This window comes from Emiliania huxleyi, assembly GCF_000372725.1.
Source record: "Emiliania huxleyi CCMP1516 unplaced genomic scaffold EMIHUscaffold_47, whole genome shotgun sequence".
Classification (NCBI taxonomy): domain Eukaryota; phylum Haptophyta; order Isochrysidales; family Noelaerhabdaceae; genus Emiliania; species Emiliania huxleyi.
The window spans coordinates 147,072-161,497 of NW_005198467.1; the positions used below are offsets into that span (position 1 = coordinate 147,072).

The 14,426-nt window shown below is 67.2% G+C and overlaps 5 protein-coding genes across 5 annotated transcripts; 3 read left to right on the top strand and 2 right to left on the bottom strand.

Annotated features, from left to right (window-relative positions):
- Positions 1-3,069: 3,069 nt before the first annotated feature.
- Positions 3,070-7,788, bottom strand: EMIHUDRAFT_427613 (hypothetical protein; the record flags this gene model as incomplete). Its single annotated transcript, XM_005768003.1, has 16 exons — positions 7,479-7,788; positions 7,338-7,404; positions 6,927-7,137; positions 6,702-6,803; positions 6,503-6,622; positions 6,379-6,453; positions 6,093-6,311; positions 5,667-5,946; positions 4,999-5,393; positions 4,802-4,927; positions 4,604-4,720; positions 4,312-4,536; positions 3,905-4,070; positions 3,564-3,650; positions 3,287-3,480; positions 3,070-3,237 (listed from the first exon to the last, which is right to left on the bottom strand). Exons 4-16 carry the CDS (start codon positions 6,708-6,710, stop codon positions 3,070-3,072), a joined length of 2,181 nt encoding a protein of 726 aa, XP_005768060.1. The 5' UTR covers positions 6,711-6,803; positions 6,927-7,137; positions 7,338-7,404; positions 7,479-7,788.
- A 182-nt stretch (positions 7,789-7,970) lies between these two features.
- On the top strand, positions 7,971-10,437 carry EMIHUDRAFT_211179 (hypothetical protein; the record flags this gene model as incomplete). Its single annotated transcript, XM_005768004.1, has 5 exons — positions 7,971-8,755; positions 8,945-9,242; positions 9,428-9,589; positions 9,686-9,818; positions 9,899-10,437. The coding sequence occupies 5 exons, from the start codon at positions 7,971-7,973 to the stop codon at positions 10,435-10,437; spliced, it is 1,917 nt and encodes a 638-aa protein (XP_005768061.1).
- A 352-nt stretch (positions 10,438-10,789) lies between these two features.
- On the top strand, positions 10,790-11,485 carry EMIHUDRAFT_211180 (hypothetical protein; the record flags this gene model as incomplete). Its single annotated transcript, XM_005768005.1, has 1 exon — positions 10,790-11,485. One exon carries the CDS (start codon positions 10,790-10,792, stop codon positions 11,483-11,485), a length of 696 nt encoding a protein of 231 aa, XP_005768062.1.
- A 382-nt stretch (positions 11,486-11,867) lies between these two features.
- Positions 11,868-12,722, bottom strand: EMIHUDRAFT_103163 (hypothetical protein; the record flags this gene model as incomplete). The annotated part of the gene is made up of 1 exon (XM_005768006.1): positions 11,868-12,722. One exon carries the CDS (start codon positions 12,720-12,722, stop codon positions 11,868-11,870), a length of 855 nt encoding a protein of 284 aa, XP_005768063.1.
- Positions 12,723-12,939: 217 nt separating this feature from the next.
- EMIHUDRAFT_103164 (hypothetical protein) lies at positions 12,940-14,394 on the top strand (the record flags this gene model as incomplete). The annotated part of the gene is made up of 1 exon (XM_005768007.1): positions 12,940-14,394. The coding sequence occupies one exon, from the start codon at positions 12,940-12,942 to the stop codon at positions 14,392-14,394; it is 1,455 nt and encodes a 484-aa protein (XP_005768064.1).
- Positions 14,395-14,426: the final 32 nt, after the last annotated feature.

Consider the following 14,426-nt stretch of genomic DNA (forward strand, 5'->3'; position numbering starts at 1 on the left):
CCGCCGAACCTTCTCCTCCCTCCCCGCCACTCCAGCGCACCACCCTCCCGCCAACTCGCCCGCCGCCCTCGCCGCCTCGCCCGCGCAGCTCTCCGCGGCGCCGTCGCCGAGCTTCGCCGCCCGCCCTCCCCGCCCGACGGCGTCGCACGCCACGCCGCCGCAGTGCGGCAGCGGCTCCGCCCCAATCTCGATCGGCGCGGCGAGCAGCGTTGCGCGCGGTAGCCGGTCGGGTTCGTGCAGCCGGTCGGGTTCGTGCGGCCGGCAGGGCGGCTCGCCGACCAGCAGCGCGCCTCCCTTCGGCGCGTTCGAGCCGCCGTTTGGGACGCCGTCAGCTCGCCTCTCCCCGCACCTCTCTCCCCACCTCTCTCCCCACCTCTCTCCCCGCCTCTCTCCCCGCCTCTCCCCGCGCCTCTCGCCCCGCCTCTCCCCGCGCCTCTCCTCCTCGCCGAATGCCGAGCTGCCTCTCCAGCTCTCCCTCTCGCCGCCCCTCGCCGCTTGCGCCATGCTGCCGCCGCCGCTGCCTCGCGCCTCGCCCCTCATTTGCGCGGGGCGAGACGCGGCGGCGGCGCCTCCATGCCCGGAGGCATCCTCCTCCCTCCCGGCCGGGCGAGGAGCGGGAGCAGGGGCGGGAGCAGGGGCGGGAGGTGGGGCGGGAGGAGGTGGGGCGGGACGAGGTGAGGCGGGAGGAGGTGGGGCGGCGCTCCTCGACGGCGCCCCGGGCCTGGCGTCGCTCTCGGGGAGCCCTCGAACGGAGAACGCGTGAGCCGGAGACACTATCACTTGTGCACCGAGGGGGGGGGGGGGGGAGCCCAGGGGGCGACGGGGCGACGTCTCCGACACGGCAGCTTGGAGCTGACCCCGGGAGAGAGAGAGACGAGCGATGGCACGCCCCCAATGACCCTAGACAGACATGACGAGCCGACAGCGATGCAGCGGCAGCGAAGGCGGCGAGGAGAGCCCGCGCTGCAAAGCTCCGCCGGGGGGCAGCAAAAACATCGGCGGACGGGGGAGCACGGGACACGTCGGGGCATAGGAGCCAGGGGGGTGGGAGAGTTGAGTCAGGTGCAGCAGCACCGTCTCGGCAGCGAGGCCGACGATGGCGACGGCGGCGACGTAGGCGAGACGGTGGCGAGGGTGGCGACGGTCACGATGAAGGTGGCTTGACGAAATGGATGACGCCATCGCGCAACATGACATCCCAGCGCCGCTCTCGCAGGCTGTTTTTGACGGTTTCTACACTTTGTTTTTGTTTTCAGTCTAGGGGGCCCGACCCCCTCAGAGGCGGCGGGCGGGCGCCCACTTACCGAGAGATCAAAAACGCTCGGCCCTGATGCGGGCGGGAGCTTCAACGAGAACGACATGCAGGCGTCCCGCACACACACACGCACGCGAAGAGGGGGAGTTCGGTGTAGTGCATCAATCAAAATTAAGTAAACACGGTGTTCGCACTCCAAGCATCGATCGACGAAATACCGCAGTTCTCAGTCGCGAATGGCCCCATCAGCTCTCCGACCCGGCGCAGCGCCGCGACACCACGCACGGCGTCGCCTCCCCTTCCGGCACGAGCGGCCCCGAAGCGCGGCGCGCGCGCGAGGCGCGCGCCTGCATAGAGCTCTCCGACGCGAGGGCCGAGCTAAGTGTCGTGCTGCTAGCCGACGGAGTGCTGCTCTGCCGCTGCGGCGCCGCCTTGGTCTGTCCGAGCGGCGTGCTGCGCAGGAAGTACGAGAAGAAGCAGTCGACGTCCTCGAGGGTGAGGTCGTCGCGCGAGGAGATGAACATGTCGCTCGGCAGCAGCTCCGGCCTCTCGTGCCACTCGGCCTGGCACGGCCCGCCTCGCGACGGCGCGGACATGTTCTGGTTGACGCCCTGCGAGACGAGCACCTGACGAGACGTCGACCACGCGTCATGGGCACGTCAGTCAACACAGGCGCTCGCTCAGTGCTCGACTGACGAGATCTACTTCACCGGCTGTGCACCTGCACCGCGTACGAGGAGGGCACCTGCGGGTCTGCGTTCTTCTTGTGGAGCACGCGGAAGACGATGTGCGAGAGGTAGCCGACGTCGAGCTTCTCAAACTTGACGCGCGCCTGATCTCGGGTACTCTCGGGTACTCTCGCAATCTCGGGTAATCTCGGGTAATCTCGGGGAATCTCGGGGAAGCCGAGCTTCTCGAGCTTGACGAGCGCCTCGTCACTTGCGATGCACTGCACGCCGTAATCTCGGGTAATCTCGGGGAATCTCGGGGAATCTCGGGGAATCTGCGCCTCGTCGCTGAAGATGCACTGCACGCCGCGGCTCGCCCTCTCCCCCTGGGTGGCGGCGAGCACCTCGTGGCCGTAGCGCAGCACGTTGAAGAGGGAGAGGATGTGCGACTCGGACCTATGGACATGTCTCGGACATGTCTCGGACATGTCGCTGAAGAGGGAGAGGAGGTGCGACTCGGACCTATGGACATGTCTCGGACATGTCTCGGACATGTCGCTGAAGAGGGAGAGGATGTGCGCCTCGGACGTGAAGTAGAGGCGCGTGCGGACATGCCGCGAGCTCGACTTGACGTCGGTGAAGGCGGACGGGTCGAGCTCGTGCACGCGCTCCTACGGGGAGATGCGGGGGAGGTAGGGGGGAGGTGTGGGGGAGGAGATATGGGGGAGGCATGGAGGAGATGTGGGGGAGATGTGGGGGAGATGTGGGGGAGGAGATGTGGGGGAGATGTGGGGGAGGTGTGGGGGAGGTGTGGGGGAGATGTGGGGGAGATGTGGGGGAGGAGATGTGGGGGAGATATGGGGGAGGTGTGGGGGAGATGTGGGGGAGGTATGGTCCAGCTCGTGCTCGCGCTCCTACAGGGAAGGCTCTCGAAGAAGCCTCGAGGGAGGCTCCCCGGAAGGCTCTCGGAAGGCTCCTCGGAGGGGGGCGTCGGAGGCATGCGCTCCTATGGACATGTCTCGGACATGTCTCGGACATGTCAGGGGGGGGGGGCGGTCGGAGGCACGCGTCTCCTCCATGTGTCGTTCTGCGTCCATGCCGGCAAGCATGTCCTGCAGGTGGGCGATCCTCCTCAGCAGCTCATTACTAGGCAACCGCTCCTCCGTTCTCAAGCATGTCCTGCAGCAGCTTGGCGAGCATCTGCCACGCGATCTGCAGGCCGACCGTCACCTTGTCCTCCGGCTCGATGCCGTACTCCTGCGGCACCACGTACGACGCGAGCGTGCGCGAGGCGCGGAACAAGCGCGGCAAAGCCTGCAGCAACGCACCGAAGTGACGGGACCGCCTCGGAGCCCTCTCGCACCCTTCTCGGAGCCGGCGCGGCTAGGGCCTGCAGCCCGAGGTGCTCGTTGTGGACCATGTCGTACAGCGCATTGTCGTAGATGTCTGGCACCTTTGAGGTGTCAAACACTTCCTTGCGCGAGCTGTACAGGTCCTTGTGCAGCTGCGCCCACCGGCCGAGCTGGAGGTGCGGCGTCTCGCCTAACTCACACCCAACTCGCCCCTAATTCACCCTTCCTTAGGCCGAGCTGGAGGTGCGGCGTCTCGCCTAACTCACACCCAACTCGCCCCTAATTCACCCTTCCTTCGGCCGAGCTGGAGGTGCGGCGTCTTGCCGTTGGCTGCGGAATGCCTCGCCGGTGCCGCAACCTTGGAGGAGAGAGGGCCTGTGAACAGCGTCTCTTCACACCTCTAGCTGTGAACAAGTGCCGCAACCTTGGAGGAGAGTTTGCCCGACGAGACAGCCACGTCGCGAGAAGGGACTCGAGGGATGCCGATGCTCGACGCGCCTATTAATTCATTGCTCGATGAGTGATTCACTATGAACTAGCAGCCCGAGGATGCCGATGCTCGACGCGCCGCCGCCCGCGCTGCTCCTCGCGCGTAGCTCCCGCACGAGCTCCTATTCACATCTCCCCACATCTCCCCACATCTCCCCATATCTCCCCGCGTAGCTCCCGCTCGAGCTCCTCGACTAGCTGGTGCAGCCGCTCGAGCGCCTGGCGCGGCGCCTTTGCATTCTCGCTCAGCCAGGCGGAGAGGAGGGAGTCGGAGGCGAGGCCGCCCTCCGCCGCCGTCGAGGGCGCCTGGCGCGGGAGATGTGGGGGAGATGTGGGGGAGATGTGGGGGAGATGTGGGGGAGATGTGGGGGAGATGCGGGGGAGGTATGTGTGGGGGGGGGTATGCCTGCGCCACGATCTGGCCATGCTCGAGTCCGCGCTCGAGACCGCGCGGCTGCTTGCTGCTCGGCGAGGGGGGGCGGGACGACTCTTGCGCGGCGATGGCCCCTGCGGTAGTCTGCGGGCAGTTGAGCAGCTGCGAGATGACCGCCTTTGATCTGTCCATGCCGAGGCGGCCCTGCTCGTTCGTGTCGTCGAGCATGGCCGTCGCCGACTTGTCCTTGGAGACGAGCGACGCGAGGATGGGGGGGAGGGCGCCCTCGAGGTCGAGGAAGCCCTTGGTGAAGGCGGCGGCCGTCGTCTGCACGCGCCCCTCATCCGAGGAGTAGATCTTGAGGTCGTGCCTGCAGGTGGAGTGACTCTGAATTAACCCCTCATCAACCGCAACTCGCCCTTAATTGATTGAGGTCGTGCCTGTAGGTGGAGTGCAGCCGCAGCACCCCGCCGCCAACCTCGTCCCCCGGGTAGAGCGAGTTGCGGAACTTGGCGCCAAGGTACTCGGCCTGCGCCTCCCCGAGCGCCGTCAGCTCGCCTCCCCACTTGAGGATGAAGAGCGCCTGTTCACAGCTGCAGGTGTGAAGAGACGCTGCTCACAGCTCGCCTCCCCACTTGAGGATGAAGAGCGCCTCTACTGCGACCTCGCGCGAGGCTGGGGGCGCGGCGCCGCCGTCCGCTGAGCCCGCCTCCGGTACAGCAGCCCACTTCGAGGGCTTGATCTGGACCTTGCGGTTGATGCCGGAGAACGGGTGCGACTGCAGCACCTGCTGCACCGTGAGGAGCTTGTCGAGGTCCTCCTCGTACCTGGAGGAGGAGGCACCGGCAGTTACTACCACACAGTCAGCGTGAGGAGCTTGTCGAGGTCCTCCTCGTGCCTGTCCGAGGACGGGTCCGCCGCGCGCAGCTTCTCCTCCACAAGCCGCGAGACGATCTGGGTGAGCTCCTCCATGGCGCGGATCTTCTTGATCTTCAGCTCCGCGCGCGCGTCCTTGTTCTTGCCGAGCAGCGCGAGCAGGCGCGGCTCCGTGGTCTTCATCTTTAGCTTCTGCTTCGGCGTCCGGTCGCCGTGCCTCGTCAGCCCGATCACGCAGAGCAGCTCCGACTCCTCGGCGCCGGTCGGCGCTTGCAGCGAGGCGCGGGGCGGCACCACGTCTTGCAGCACCGAGTCTCGAATTGTCCGGTTGGGCGGCGGCACCTTGCGAGGCGTGCAGGGGAGGGGACGGTGGGCGGTGTCTGCTTGTGGAGTGGCAGACGGCTGAATGGCGGCGTCGGGCGGCGGCACCTGAGGCGCGCCTTGCGGGTGCCTCTCCACGTGGTGCGGGCCTGTTCACAGCAACGGCTGTGAAGAGACGCCCTTCTGCCGGCAGGAGCGCGTCTCCACGCGGTGTGCGCTGCAGGGGTGGCGTGGCGTGGCGTGCCGGGCAAGCACTCGACATTGGTCCGGCGAGAGATCCTGACTGAGCAGGCTGGCCAGAGGCTGGCCGCGTCTCTCGTCCAGACATCTACCTCCCGCGCAGATGGCGTGCAGGCAGTACTGGCGGAGGAGGTTGGCCGAGTCGGCCCAGAACTTGTGAGAGTCCTTGACAAAGGACCAGCCGTTGACGTCGCAGACGTACGAGCGGCCCTCCGATCGGAGCAGGTCGAAGCCGCACAGCGTCTGGCCAAAGGCGAGGACCACCTTTCGCGCGATCTCCTTCTCGTCGTTGTTGAGGATGAGCGGGTAGCGCAGCTCCTTGCCGCGCGCGTTGCGAATCACCTTGCCGTCCACGACCGGCGACTTGCGCGCCTGACCAGACGCCACACGAGCATGCGTTCACACGGAGGAGTGCGAACGAGGACGGCCGGCTAGCGCGCCTCGGCGTGCGCGTACTCCGGGCCGACCGCGTACACCTGTCCATGTGTGAATAACAAGGCTGTGAATGGAGGTGTGACTGCGGGTGGTCGGTGCTGGGCGTACTCCTGGTGTGCGTGCACCTTTACGTCCGTCCCCTCGGTCTGAAGCAGCTCCTCGTAGATGTACGCCTCGCCCGACGTGGCGCGCGACTCATGCTCGTCGGGGTAGAACTGGGACGCCTTGTCGCCAACCTTGCGGAAGAGCCGCTTCGAGCCGCCGCCGGCGGAGCGCGGGTAGTAGATGCGGATGTCGTGGTCCTCGCCTGAGCTTGGCTTCTCGACGATTGGCGTCTGCTACCAGTTAATTCGCTGATTAGCTAATCACTTCCTCCTCGCCTGAGATTGGCTTCTCGACGATTGGCTTCTGCAGCCTGGCGCCGTCCACCTCGATGTAGTCCTCCTATGGACATGTCTCGGACATGTCTCGGACATGTCTCGGACATGTCCACCTCGATGTAGTCCTCCTGCTCGTCGACCACAGCGCTGCCCGGCTCGAGCACGACGTGCTTCGGAACGGGCACCCCTACCCCCTCGAGCTTTGCGTAGATGGCGCGCCGGTCGAAGAGCACCTTAGTAATTCATGAACGGCGATATTGACTCGTTAATCATTGACGGCAGTGATTAATTCAGGCGCCGGTCGAAGAGCGCCTCTTGCATCTGCAGGTCGTTGAACACGAACGGCTTGCGGAGCGTGGCGTACGCCTGCGCCTTTTGCAGCGGGAAGCCCGCCGAGAAGAAGGCGATCAGCGCCTAATCCAGGAGGAGTTAATTCACTAATTAATCACTGACTCACCCGCGGAGAAGAAGGCGATCAGCGCCTAATCCAGGAGGAGTTAATTCACTAATTAATCACTGAATTAATCACTGACTCACCCGCTGAGAAGGAAGGCGATCAGCGCCTCGCACACGGGCCACGACGAATTCTAATCAGTCACTACTCAATAACGGATAACTAATTAATAACTAGTTAACCCGCCTCGCACACGGGCCACGACTCGACCGGCTCCTCGAGCAGCATGCGCTCGTCGAAGGACACGACCGCGAACTCGGCGTGCCCGTCGGCGCGGAAGGCCTGCAGCCGGTCCTCTTGCATCTGTCTCTCGGCTACACTCGGCTATCCCTCGGCTCTCTCTCGGCTCTCTCTCGGCTCTCTCTCGGCTCTCTCTCGGCTCGGCTGCCTCTCGGCTGCCTCTCGGCTGCCTCTCGGCTGCCTCTCGGCTGCCTCTCGGCGATCTCTCGGCGATCTCTCGGCGATCTCTCTCCGCGGAAGGCCTGCAGTCGGTCCAGCGTCTCGAGCATCGGCCCCGACTTGGCCTTCTTGGCCATGCAGCAGACGCCAATCGTGATTGGCCTGCGGCGGCGGCGAGTGGCGGCTCAAAGTGGCGGAGGCGACGCAGGCCGCTGCTCCGGCGAGGGTCGCAGCGCCCGTCAGAGATCCGGCGCGTGACTGTGCTCGGAATGATCGACCGGCGAAGGTGCGACTGCGCAGCGAGCCGCTCCGCGCTGTGCTCCCGCTCGGGCGCCTCGGGCACGTGATGAGCGGCCACTGCGGCGCTCGGTCCCATGACCCGCACAAACATGCGGCCAAGCTGGCCAGCGATCGAAGCGGCGCGGGGCTCGGTGGCAGCGTGGACGTGGCGGAGTAGTGCCGCAGCGCGCGGGCCAACGACCCGCGTGAGCCAGCGCCGGAGGAGGTGGAACGCGGCGAGGATGCTCGCGTGAAGTCGCATATACATGTGTGGATGTGCTATATGGCTCGAAAAAAGAAATAAGCAGGCCGCCGGATCGGAGGACGGCTCCAAAGGCCGATACAATCGAAGAATTCTTTCTAAGCATGGCCCACCCCCTCAATCAAGTTCGGGACGCACGCAACAGTCTACAGGACGTGGCCTCGAGGTCGTGTCGAACGGCACGTACATGCCAGGCGCGCGCGTCCAGCAGCGCGTGCGAGCTGGTCCTGGAGGAGAGACTCGCAACGCGGCCGTGCTGGAGGCCACTCCGTACCAACTAAGCCGCTTCCTCGAGCGCAACATCAGCCTCTGCAGCGGCACCACCAACATCAGAGGCGTGAGGTGCGCCGGCGCCAAGGTCGATGAGGTCAGGATCTCGGGCGCGGGCGAGATTCCGAAAGAAATAAGCAGGCTTACGGAGCTGCGGGGCCTCTGGGTCATCTCGCACCGTGTGACAGGCACATTGCCTAAGCAGCTTGCCGATCTCACCGCCCTCGAGTCATTGGTCATCAACGGCCCAAGCGTGCGCACCCAGAACCCTCGTATCGACAAAATCAACAGCAGGCTCGGCATCTCCGGAACTATCCCATCCAACCTCGGGCGTGGCGGGCCCTGCGTGCGTCAGCGCGCGCAGCCTCGCGCCCTGCAGCGTGGCGACCTTCTGCCGCGCATGGGCCCTCCGAATTGCCACTTCTCCACGGCCCTCGTGCTTCGAAGCACCAGGATCTCCGGTACGCTGCCCGCCCACCTTCCGAGCATCGCTGTGGGCCAGCTGGATGTGCGGGAGAGTCATCGGCTTTCAGGCACGTTGCCCTCCTGGCTTGCGCTGACGCATGGCGCACGGCTGACTGGGACTAGCATTTCGGGCACGCTGCCGGCATCCGTGGCCAAATCGGCGGGGCTCTGGCAGCTTGAGTTACCAGCGAGCGTGACAAACGCGGCGTCTTTCCCCTGGCTGCTCGCCAACACCTCGTCGGCCCACCGACCACCTCGGCCGAGCACGCACGTCACCCAGCTCGTTGCGGAGGCTGCTCCTTCGCCGCCGCAGTGCTGCATCCACGGCTGCTCGGCGATGGGAAGCTGCCGGGGGGGCGTCTGCCATTGCACGGGAGTCGACTCGCCAGATTGCTCAGCTCACCCTCCCTCGACGTGCTCCGCTAGGAGAGGCGTCTTCGTCTCGAGAGACGGCGAGGCGGTATCCGCAAGCGCCCCAACCGTGGCCCACAGAAGCGGCGGCACGCCCCTCGAGCGCGGCTGCGGCGGCCTCCCCCTGTCCACCATGCACAACAGCTATCGGCCGATCCTCTATGAGGCTCTCGATGCGTTCCTGCTGCAGCTCCTTGGCAGCGATCTTCGCGCGGGGTCCGTCGAGTGTGCAGAGCTAGAGTGGGCTCCCGTGTATGGGTTTCGACTGCACCAGAACCTCGCCGTCGAGTACCTCCGTCGGCTCACCGTCCAAGTGGAGGCGGGGAGACAGGCGGACCCATCCGCGGGGCGTCGGCCTCGGCTCCACGCCGTGCAACTCGATCGCGGGGTCTGCGATTTACCCCCCTCGCTCTATCAACCGGGCGACGTGGCGCGACTGCCCCGCTGCGCCAAGCTCTTTCCCCACGCCCTCCCACGCCGCCGCGCGCCACGCCACAGGTGCTGCTGTACTATGGCAACACCGACTGCTTCGCCCCCGGCGTGCGGTACGTTGTCGCGCCACCGAGCGTGCGGCGAGAGCTGCAGGTCGACCGTTGCACCAGCGCTTCCGCATCCGGGAAGTGCACCCCCTCGCGCTGGCGCGTGAGCTCGCCCGTGCTGGTGCGAGTGGCTCGTGAGACGTACAGAGGGGGGGCGCTACACGCTCCGCGGCGGCGGGTCCTGTTTTTCCGTGGGTCGGCGCGCATCATCTCCGAGGAGGCGGAGTGCTACCAGCCGAATCGCTCGCTCGCCGGGGCAGATGCGACGTCCAGGTGTCGTGAGCTGTACAGCATGGGCATCCGACAGGCGGTACGGCAGCAGCTGGGGGCGAACCCAATCGCGGACCTGGGTGTGCCGCGCCCTTTGCTGCGCCCTCTCCCACCGCCAGAGCAGAGTGGACGCGGGTAACCGACATTGCACCCCTGTCAGGCATCGCCGGCAGGGCGATGAGCGGCGGGACCGCCGCGTACCACCAGGCGCTGCAGTCGGTGCAGTTCTGCCTCGTCGCGCCGGGCAACGGCTTCGATACGCGCCTGGTCGACTACATGGCTTGCGGCTGCATCCCGGTGATTATCCACGCGGGGCTGGGCGTACGCGTGCTTCAGCCGTACGAGCCAGAACTCGACTACGAAGCATTCGCCGTCACGCTGCCGTTTGAGTCGATCCCTGAGCTGCCGGCAATCCTCGAGCGACTGCCAGAGGACGCCCTCCGCACAAAGAGGGAGCGACTGCGGGAGGTGCACCGCATGTTTCTCTGGGACGCCGCGCACGGAGGGGCGTTCGAGGCGGTGGCGGAGGCGCTCCTCAAGAGGAGCAGGGAGGGGACGGCCTCTCCGAGCCGCGCCGGCGTCGCCGAGAGCTCAGCGCTGCCGCCCGGGGCGCGCTGCTTCTGCGTCGGAGGCGCCTGCGGCTCAGGGAGCCCGCGAGAGGCGGGGGCGTGCACGAGCGTGTCGGGCGTGAGGGGGTGAAGCCGGCGGCACCGAAAGCTACTCGAACTAAGTATCGACGCCAGGGCTCGTGACCGTCGTGAGTCCGTCGCCGCTGGGTCGGTCTTGACAAGGATTCGTAAATATTTGCCGAGGTCGCCTACAAGGCTAAGCCGTTTTACGAAAGCTTCGTCTTCGACGGCACTGCCGTCTTTTTACTAATAATGGTGAAACTGTGTTGGAGCCAGCGCGCGCGAGCACGGCACCCGGCGTCAAATTCTTTTTTGCGAAATCCCCAGCCGGCTTCGAGCGCATTACCGGTCACATTACCCATCGCTGGAGGTCGATGCTGCGATGTCTTCTGCTGTGCCTCGCTGCGAATGCCGCCGCTGCGATGAGCATCGGCGCTGCGAGCATCGGCGCTGAAAGCAGCCGGCGCATGCTGCTGCTGCACGGGTCCGGCACGAGCGCGGGCGCGTTTGTAAACTCGCCGACCGCCTCTGGCGCAAAGAGGTTTCTCGCCGGCGTGCCGCGCCGCGCTGATGCCGGCGCCTCCATCCCTCCCAACTGGCAGTACCACGCCCTCGACGCGGGCACAGACGACGGCAGCTGGTGGACGGGCGACGACGGGAAGGGCCTCGAGAAGTCGGTCGCCTCTGTGGAACGAGCGCTCGTCGAGCAGGCTGCGGTGGGGATCGTAGGGCACGAACAGGGGGCGACCTTGGCCGCGATTGTCGCCGCACGCTCTGCGCTGGGCGAAGGGCCGCGGATCAAATTTGCGGTCCTCTGCGGCGCTGCCATGCCGCCACCGCCTCATGCGGCGCTGCTGCACCGGCTGAGAGACGACTCGGCGGCGGGCGCTGTGCAGACGCTGCACTGCATCAGCCCCACCGACTCGGACTCGGCGGCTGTGGCAGCCTGCTTTGGTCAGGAGGCGGAGACGCTCTTCCACGATGGTGGCGGCGCAATGCCGGGTCCAGGCTGGTGGGAGGAGACGAGAGGCTACCCTGAGCGCGTGACGGGCGGCCGGTTCTGGTGCACGCAGGTCGGCCCCGCTCGCTACTATGCCACAGGCAACATGGTGATGTAGGCCTAGGCGGGCAGGCGAGCGCACACTCACACTCTCGCTCGACACGTCTTGTCTCGACGGTTGGTTGTGAGGTTGTCTCACACGCTCGACACTGATCACTGTCTGTGATACAGCTCGATATCTCAAATCATTTCATCCGGAAACGTTAACACACCGGAACCGCGTGGTGGACTATCTTTGGTATATCGCAAGCTGAGTAGGCTCGCTCTCTCACATGGGCGCCAGCGGCGGGAACTAGCCGCCTCAGCCAACAACTTTAGCCCTGCCAATCCGCTCGCGTCTCAGGTCGGGCGGGGACCTGTTCCTACCTTTTCACCCATCTCCTCGTGAGGGCCCATTTTATTATTTACTTATTTTTCAGGTCGCTCGCGTGGTGCCTTGGTCACCACAGCGCCTCCAGGTTGTCCGCCTCCTCTCGCTCCTCGACCAACAGCCGCAGCGAGACGGCCTCGAGCCGCTCCACGACCTCGGCCAGCTCCTGTTGAAGCTTCGCCTCCCTGTCCGCCACCGCGAACTCGACCAGTCGGCTGTCGCCGTCCGCCGCCTTGACCTCCTCCACCTCCTCCTCCAGCAGCAGGGCGGTCAGCGCGCGCAGGCCCTCCTGCTCCTTCATCGCGCGGGCGTGCTGCTGGTGCCGCACGCGGATCCGCGACACCGCGCCCACGAGACCGCCGCCGTGCTCCTCCTCCTCCTCCTCGGCCAGCCTCGCGCGCAGCCGCTCGTAGTCCACTGCCGCCGCGTCCGACGGCTGCGAGACAGGGTTGAGCGCGTGCGCCTCGTGCGCGTGGATCGTCGCCTCGAGGTGCTTGGCCGCCTGCTCGGCCGCCAGCATCTGGTGAGCGAGCGAGCGACTCGGCCCGAGCTCGCCGCCCGCGACCTTGACGGCGGCGAGCTCCTCAAAGAGGTCTGCCACGGCATCGCCAAGTTCCGGCTCGAGAGCTCGTGCCCGGTTGGCGAGGTCGCGAGCCTCATGGCGCGACACGTGGTCCACAGACCCCACCATCCTGAGCCGCTTCAGCAGCGAGCGCCGAGCCTCCCACGCGAGCTCAGGAGCCAACCGCTCGGCGTGCCGTGCCAACGCAGCGAGATCTGGTGAAGCTACTCCTCCGAGGCGGTCCAGCCCTGGGCCCGCCCTCAGCACCTTGGTCAGCGTCTTTGAGGCCGGCAGCGCAGCGCCGAGCGTCTGTGCGGGCACCGCAGCGGCGCTGAGCGTGCTCAAGCGGCGAAGGAAGAGCATGGCACGGCTTGGCTTCGGTGGAATGTGAGCGAGCGTGCCACAATCGTGTCCAATTAATAAAGAATTTTGTAGAACTCGCCGCTCAAAGCCGAGGGCGGTGTATACGCCGACGCTGCCGCCGAGCGCGCCAGCAGGGGCGATGGCGCCGCCGCTTCCGCGCGCAGCACCGCCGCCCCCGCACACGGCGCCGCCGCCACCGCCTGGGGAGGTTTCGTCCATGAGCGGCGGCGGCGGGGGCGGCGGCGAGGGCGGCGGCGAGGGCGGCGGCGAAGGAGACAGCGAGGGCGGCGGCGAGGGGCGTCGCGAGGTCGGCGGCGAGGGCGGTGCCGCCTCGCCCGCGGCCTCGCCGGCCGCCACCGCCGCTGCTGACCCTGCTGCGGTGGCAGAGGGCGGCGGCGAGGGCGGCGGCGAGGGCGGTGGCGAGGGGCGTCGCGAGGTCGACGGCGAGAGCGATGCCGCCTCGCCCGCCGCCTCACCTGCCGCCACCGCCGCCGCTGACCGAGGCGTCACCGCCGCCGCTGATCAAGGCGCCGGTGAGGGCGGCACCGCTTCGGCGGGCGGAGCGGCAGGGGCCGAGCTGCCGCCCGCCTCGACATCGGGGGCGCAGCCCATGTCTGACCCCGCTTCAGCGGCGGACGGCGGCGTGCGGCCCTCTGCATCATCGGAGCCGGCGGGGGTTGGCGCTCGGCTTGAGGGGGGAGCGGAGGTAATCATGCTCAAACCCTCTGGCCGCCCGCCAAACAAGGGGGGGGACAACCGCACCGACCTCGGCTTGTCGAGCTTCGTCTCCTCCAACGCAGCGGGTACCTACGACCTCCACGTGCGGGAGGGGGACGACATCTCCTACCTCAAGATGAGCGGCGGCGGCTGGGGGAAGGTCGCCGCCGACCAGCAGCGGCAGCTTCGAGACGGCGACCAGCTCTCGGTCGGTGGTCTCAAGTTCTACGTCCGCATCCCGGGGGGAGGCAGAAAGCGGGCTATGGCGGAGGAGACGCCAGCCGTGGACTGCAAACGTGCGTGCACCGGGAACCGGGACGAGGTGGACGCAAAGATGACGTTCTACGCCATGAGCCTCGCGCAGCTGCAGCACGAGGCCGTCTCGGCCGGGGGCCTCGAGGGAGCGGACAAGGCGCAGGCGCTCAAGATGCTGCGTGCGGGTGCGATCGGCGTCACGATGGCCACCGCTGCGACGCTCGACGGCCGGCCGCTCGTTGGCGCGAAGCAGATGGCGGGCGTCACTGCCAAGGCGGCGAAGGAGGCGGCGATGAAGCGGCGGCGGGAGGACAAAGCGGCCTCCTCGGCGGCTGGGCGAGCGGATCGGCGCGAGAGGCACGAGGAAAAGCGGGCGCGGCGCGAGGTGGCGGGCGGCAAGCGCGGCGGGCAGGGCAAGAGTGCGGGCGGGCGGGCGGAGCGGCGCACGTACAACGGCCGCACCGTGGCGCGCGCGGCGCGGCGGCAGGAGGAGGATCGTCGGAGGGGCAAAGGTGATGGCGGCGGCAAGGGCAGCGGCGGCAGTGGCAAGGGCGGCAGCGGCAAGGGCAGCGGCGGCAAGGGCAGCGGCGGCAAGGGTGGCGGCGGCTACGGCGGCGGCGGCTGCGGCGGCGGCGGCTACGGCGGCGGCGGCTACGGCGGCGGCGGCTACGGTGGCGGCGGCTACGGCGGCGGCGGCTAGAGTCAGAAATGTGGTCCTTGCGCGAGGGGAGC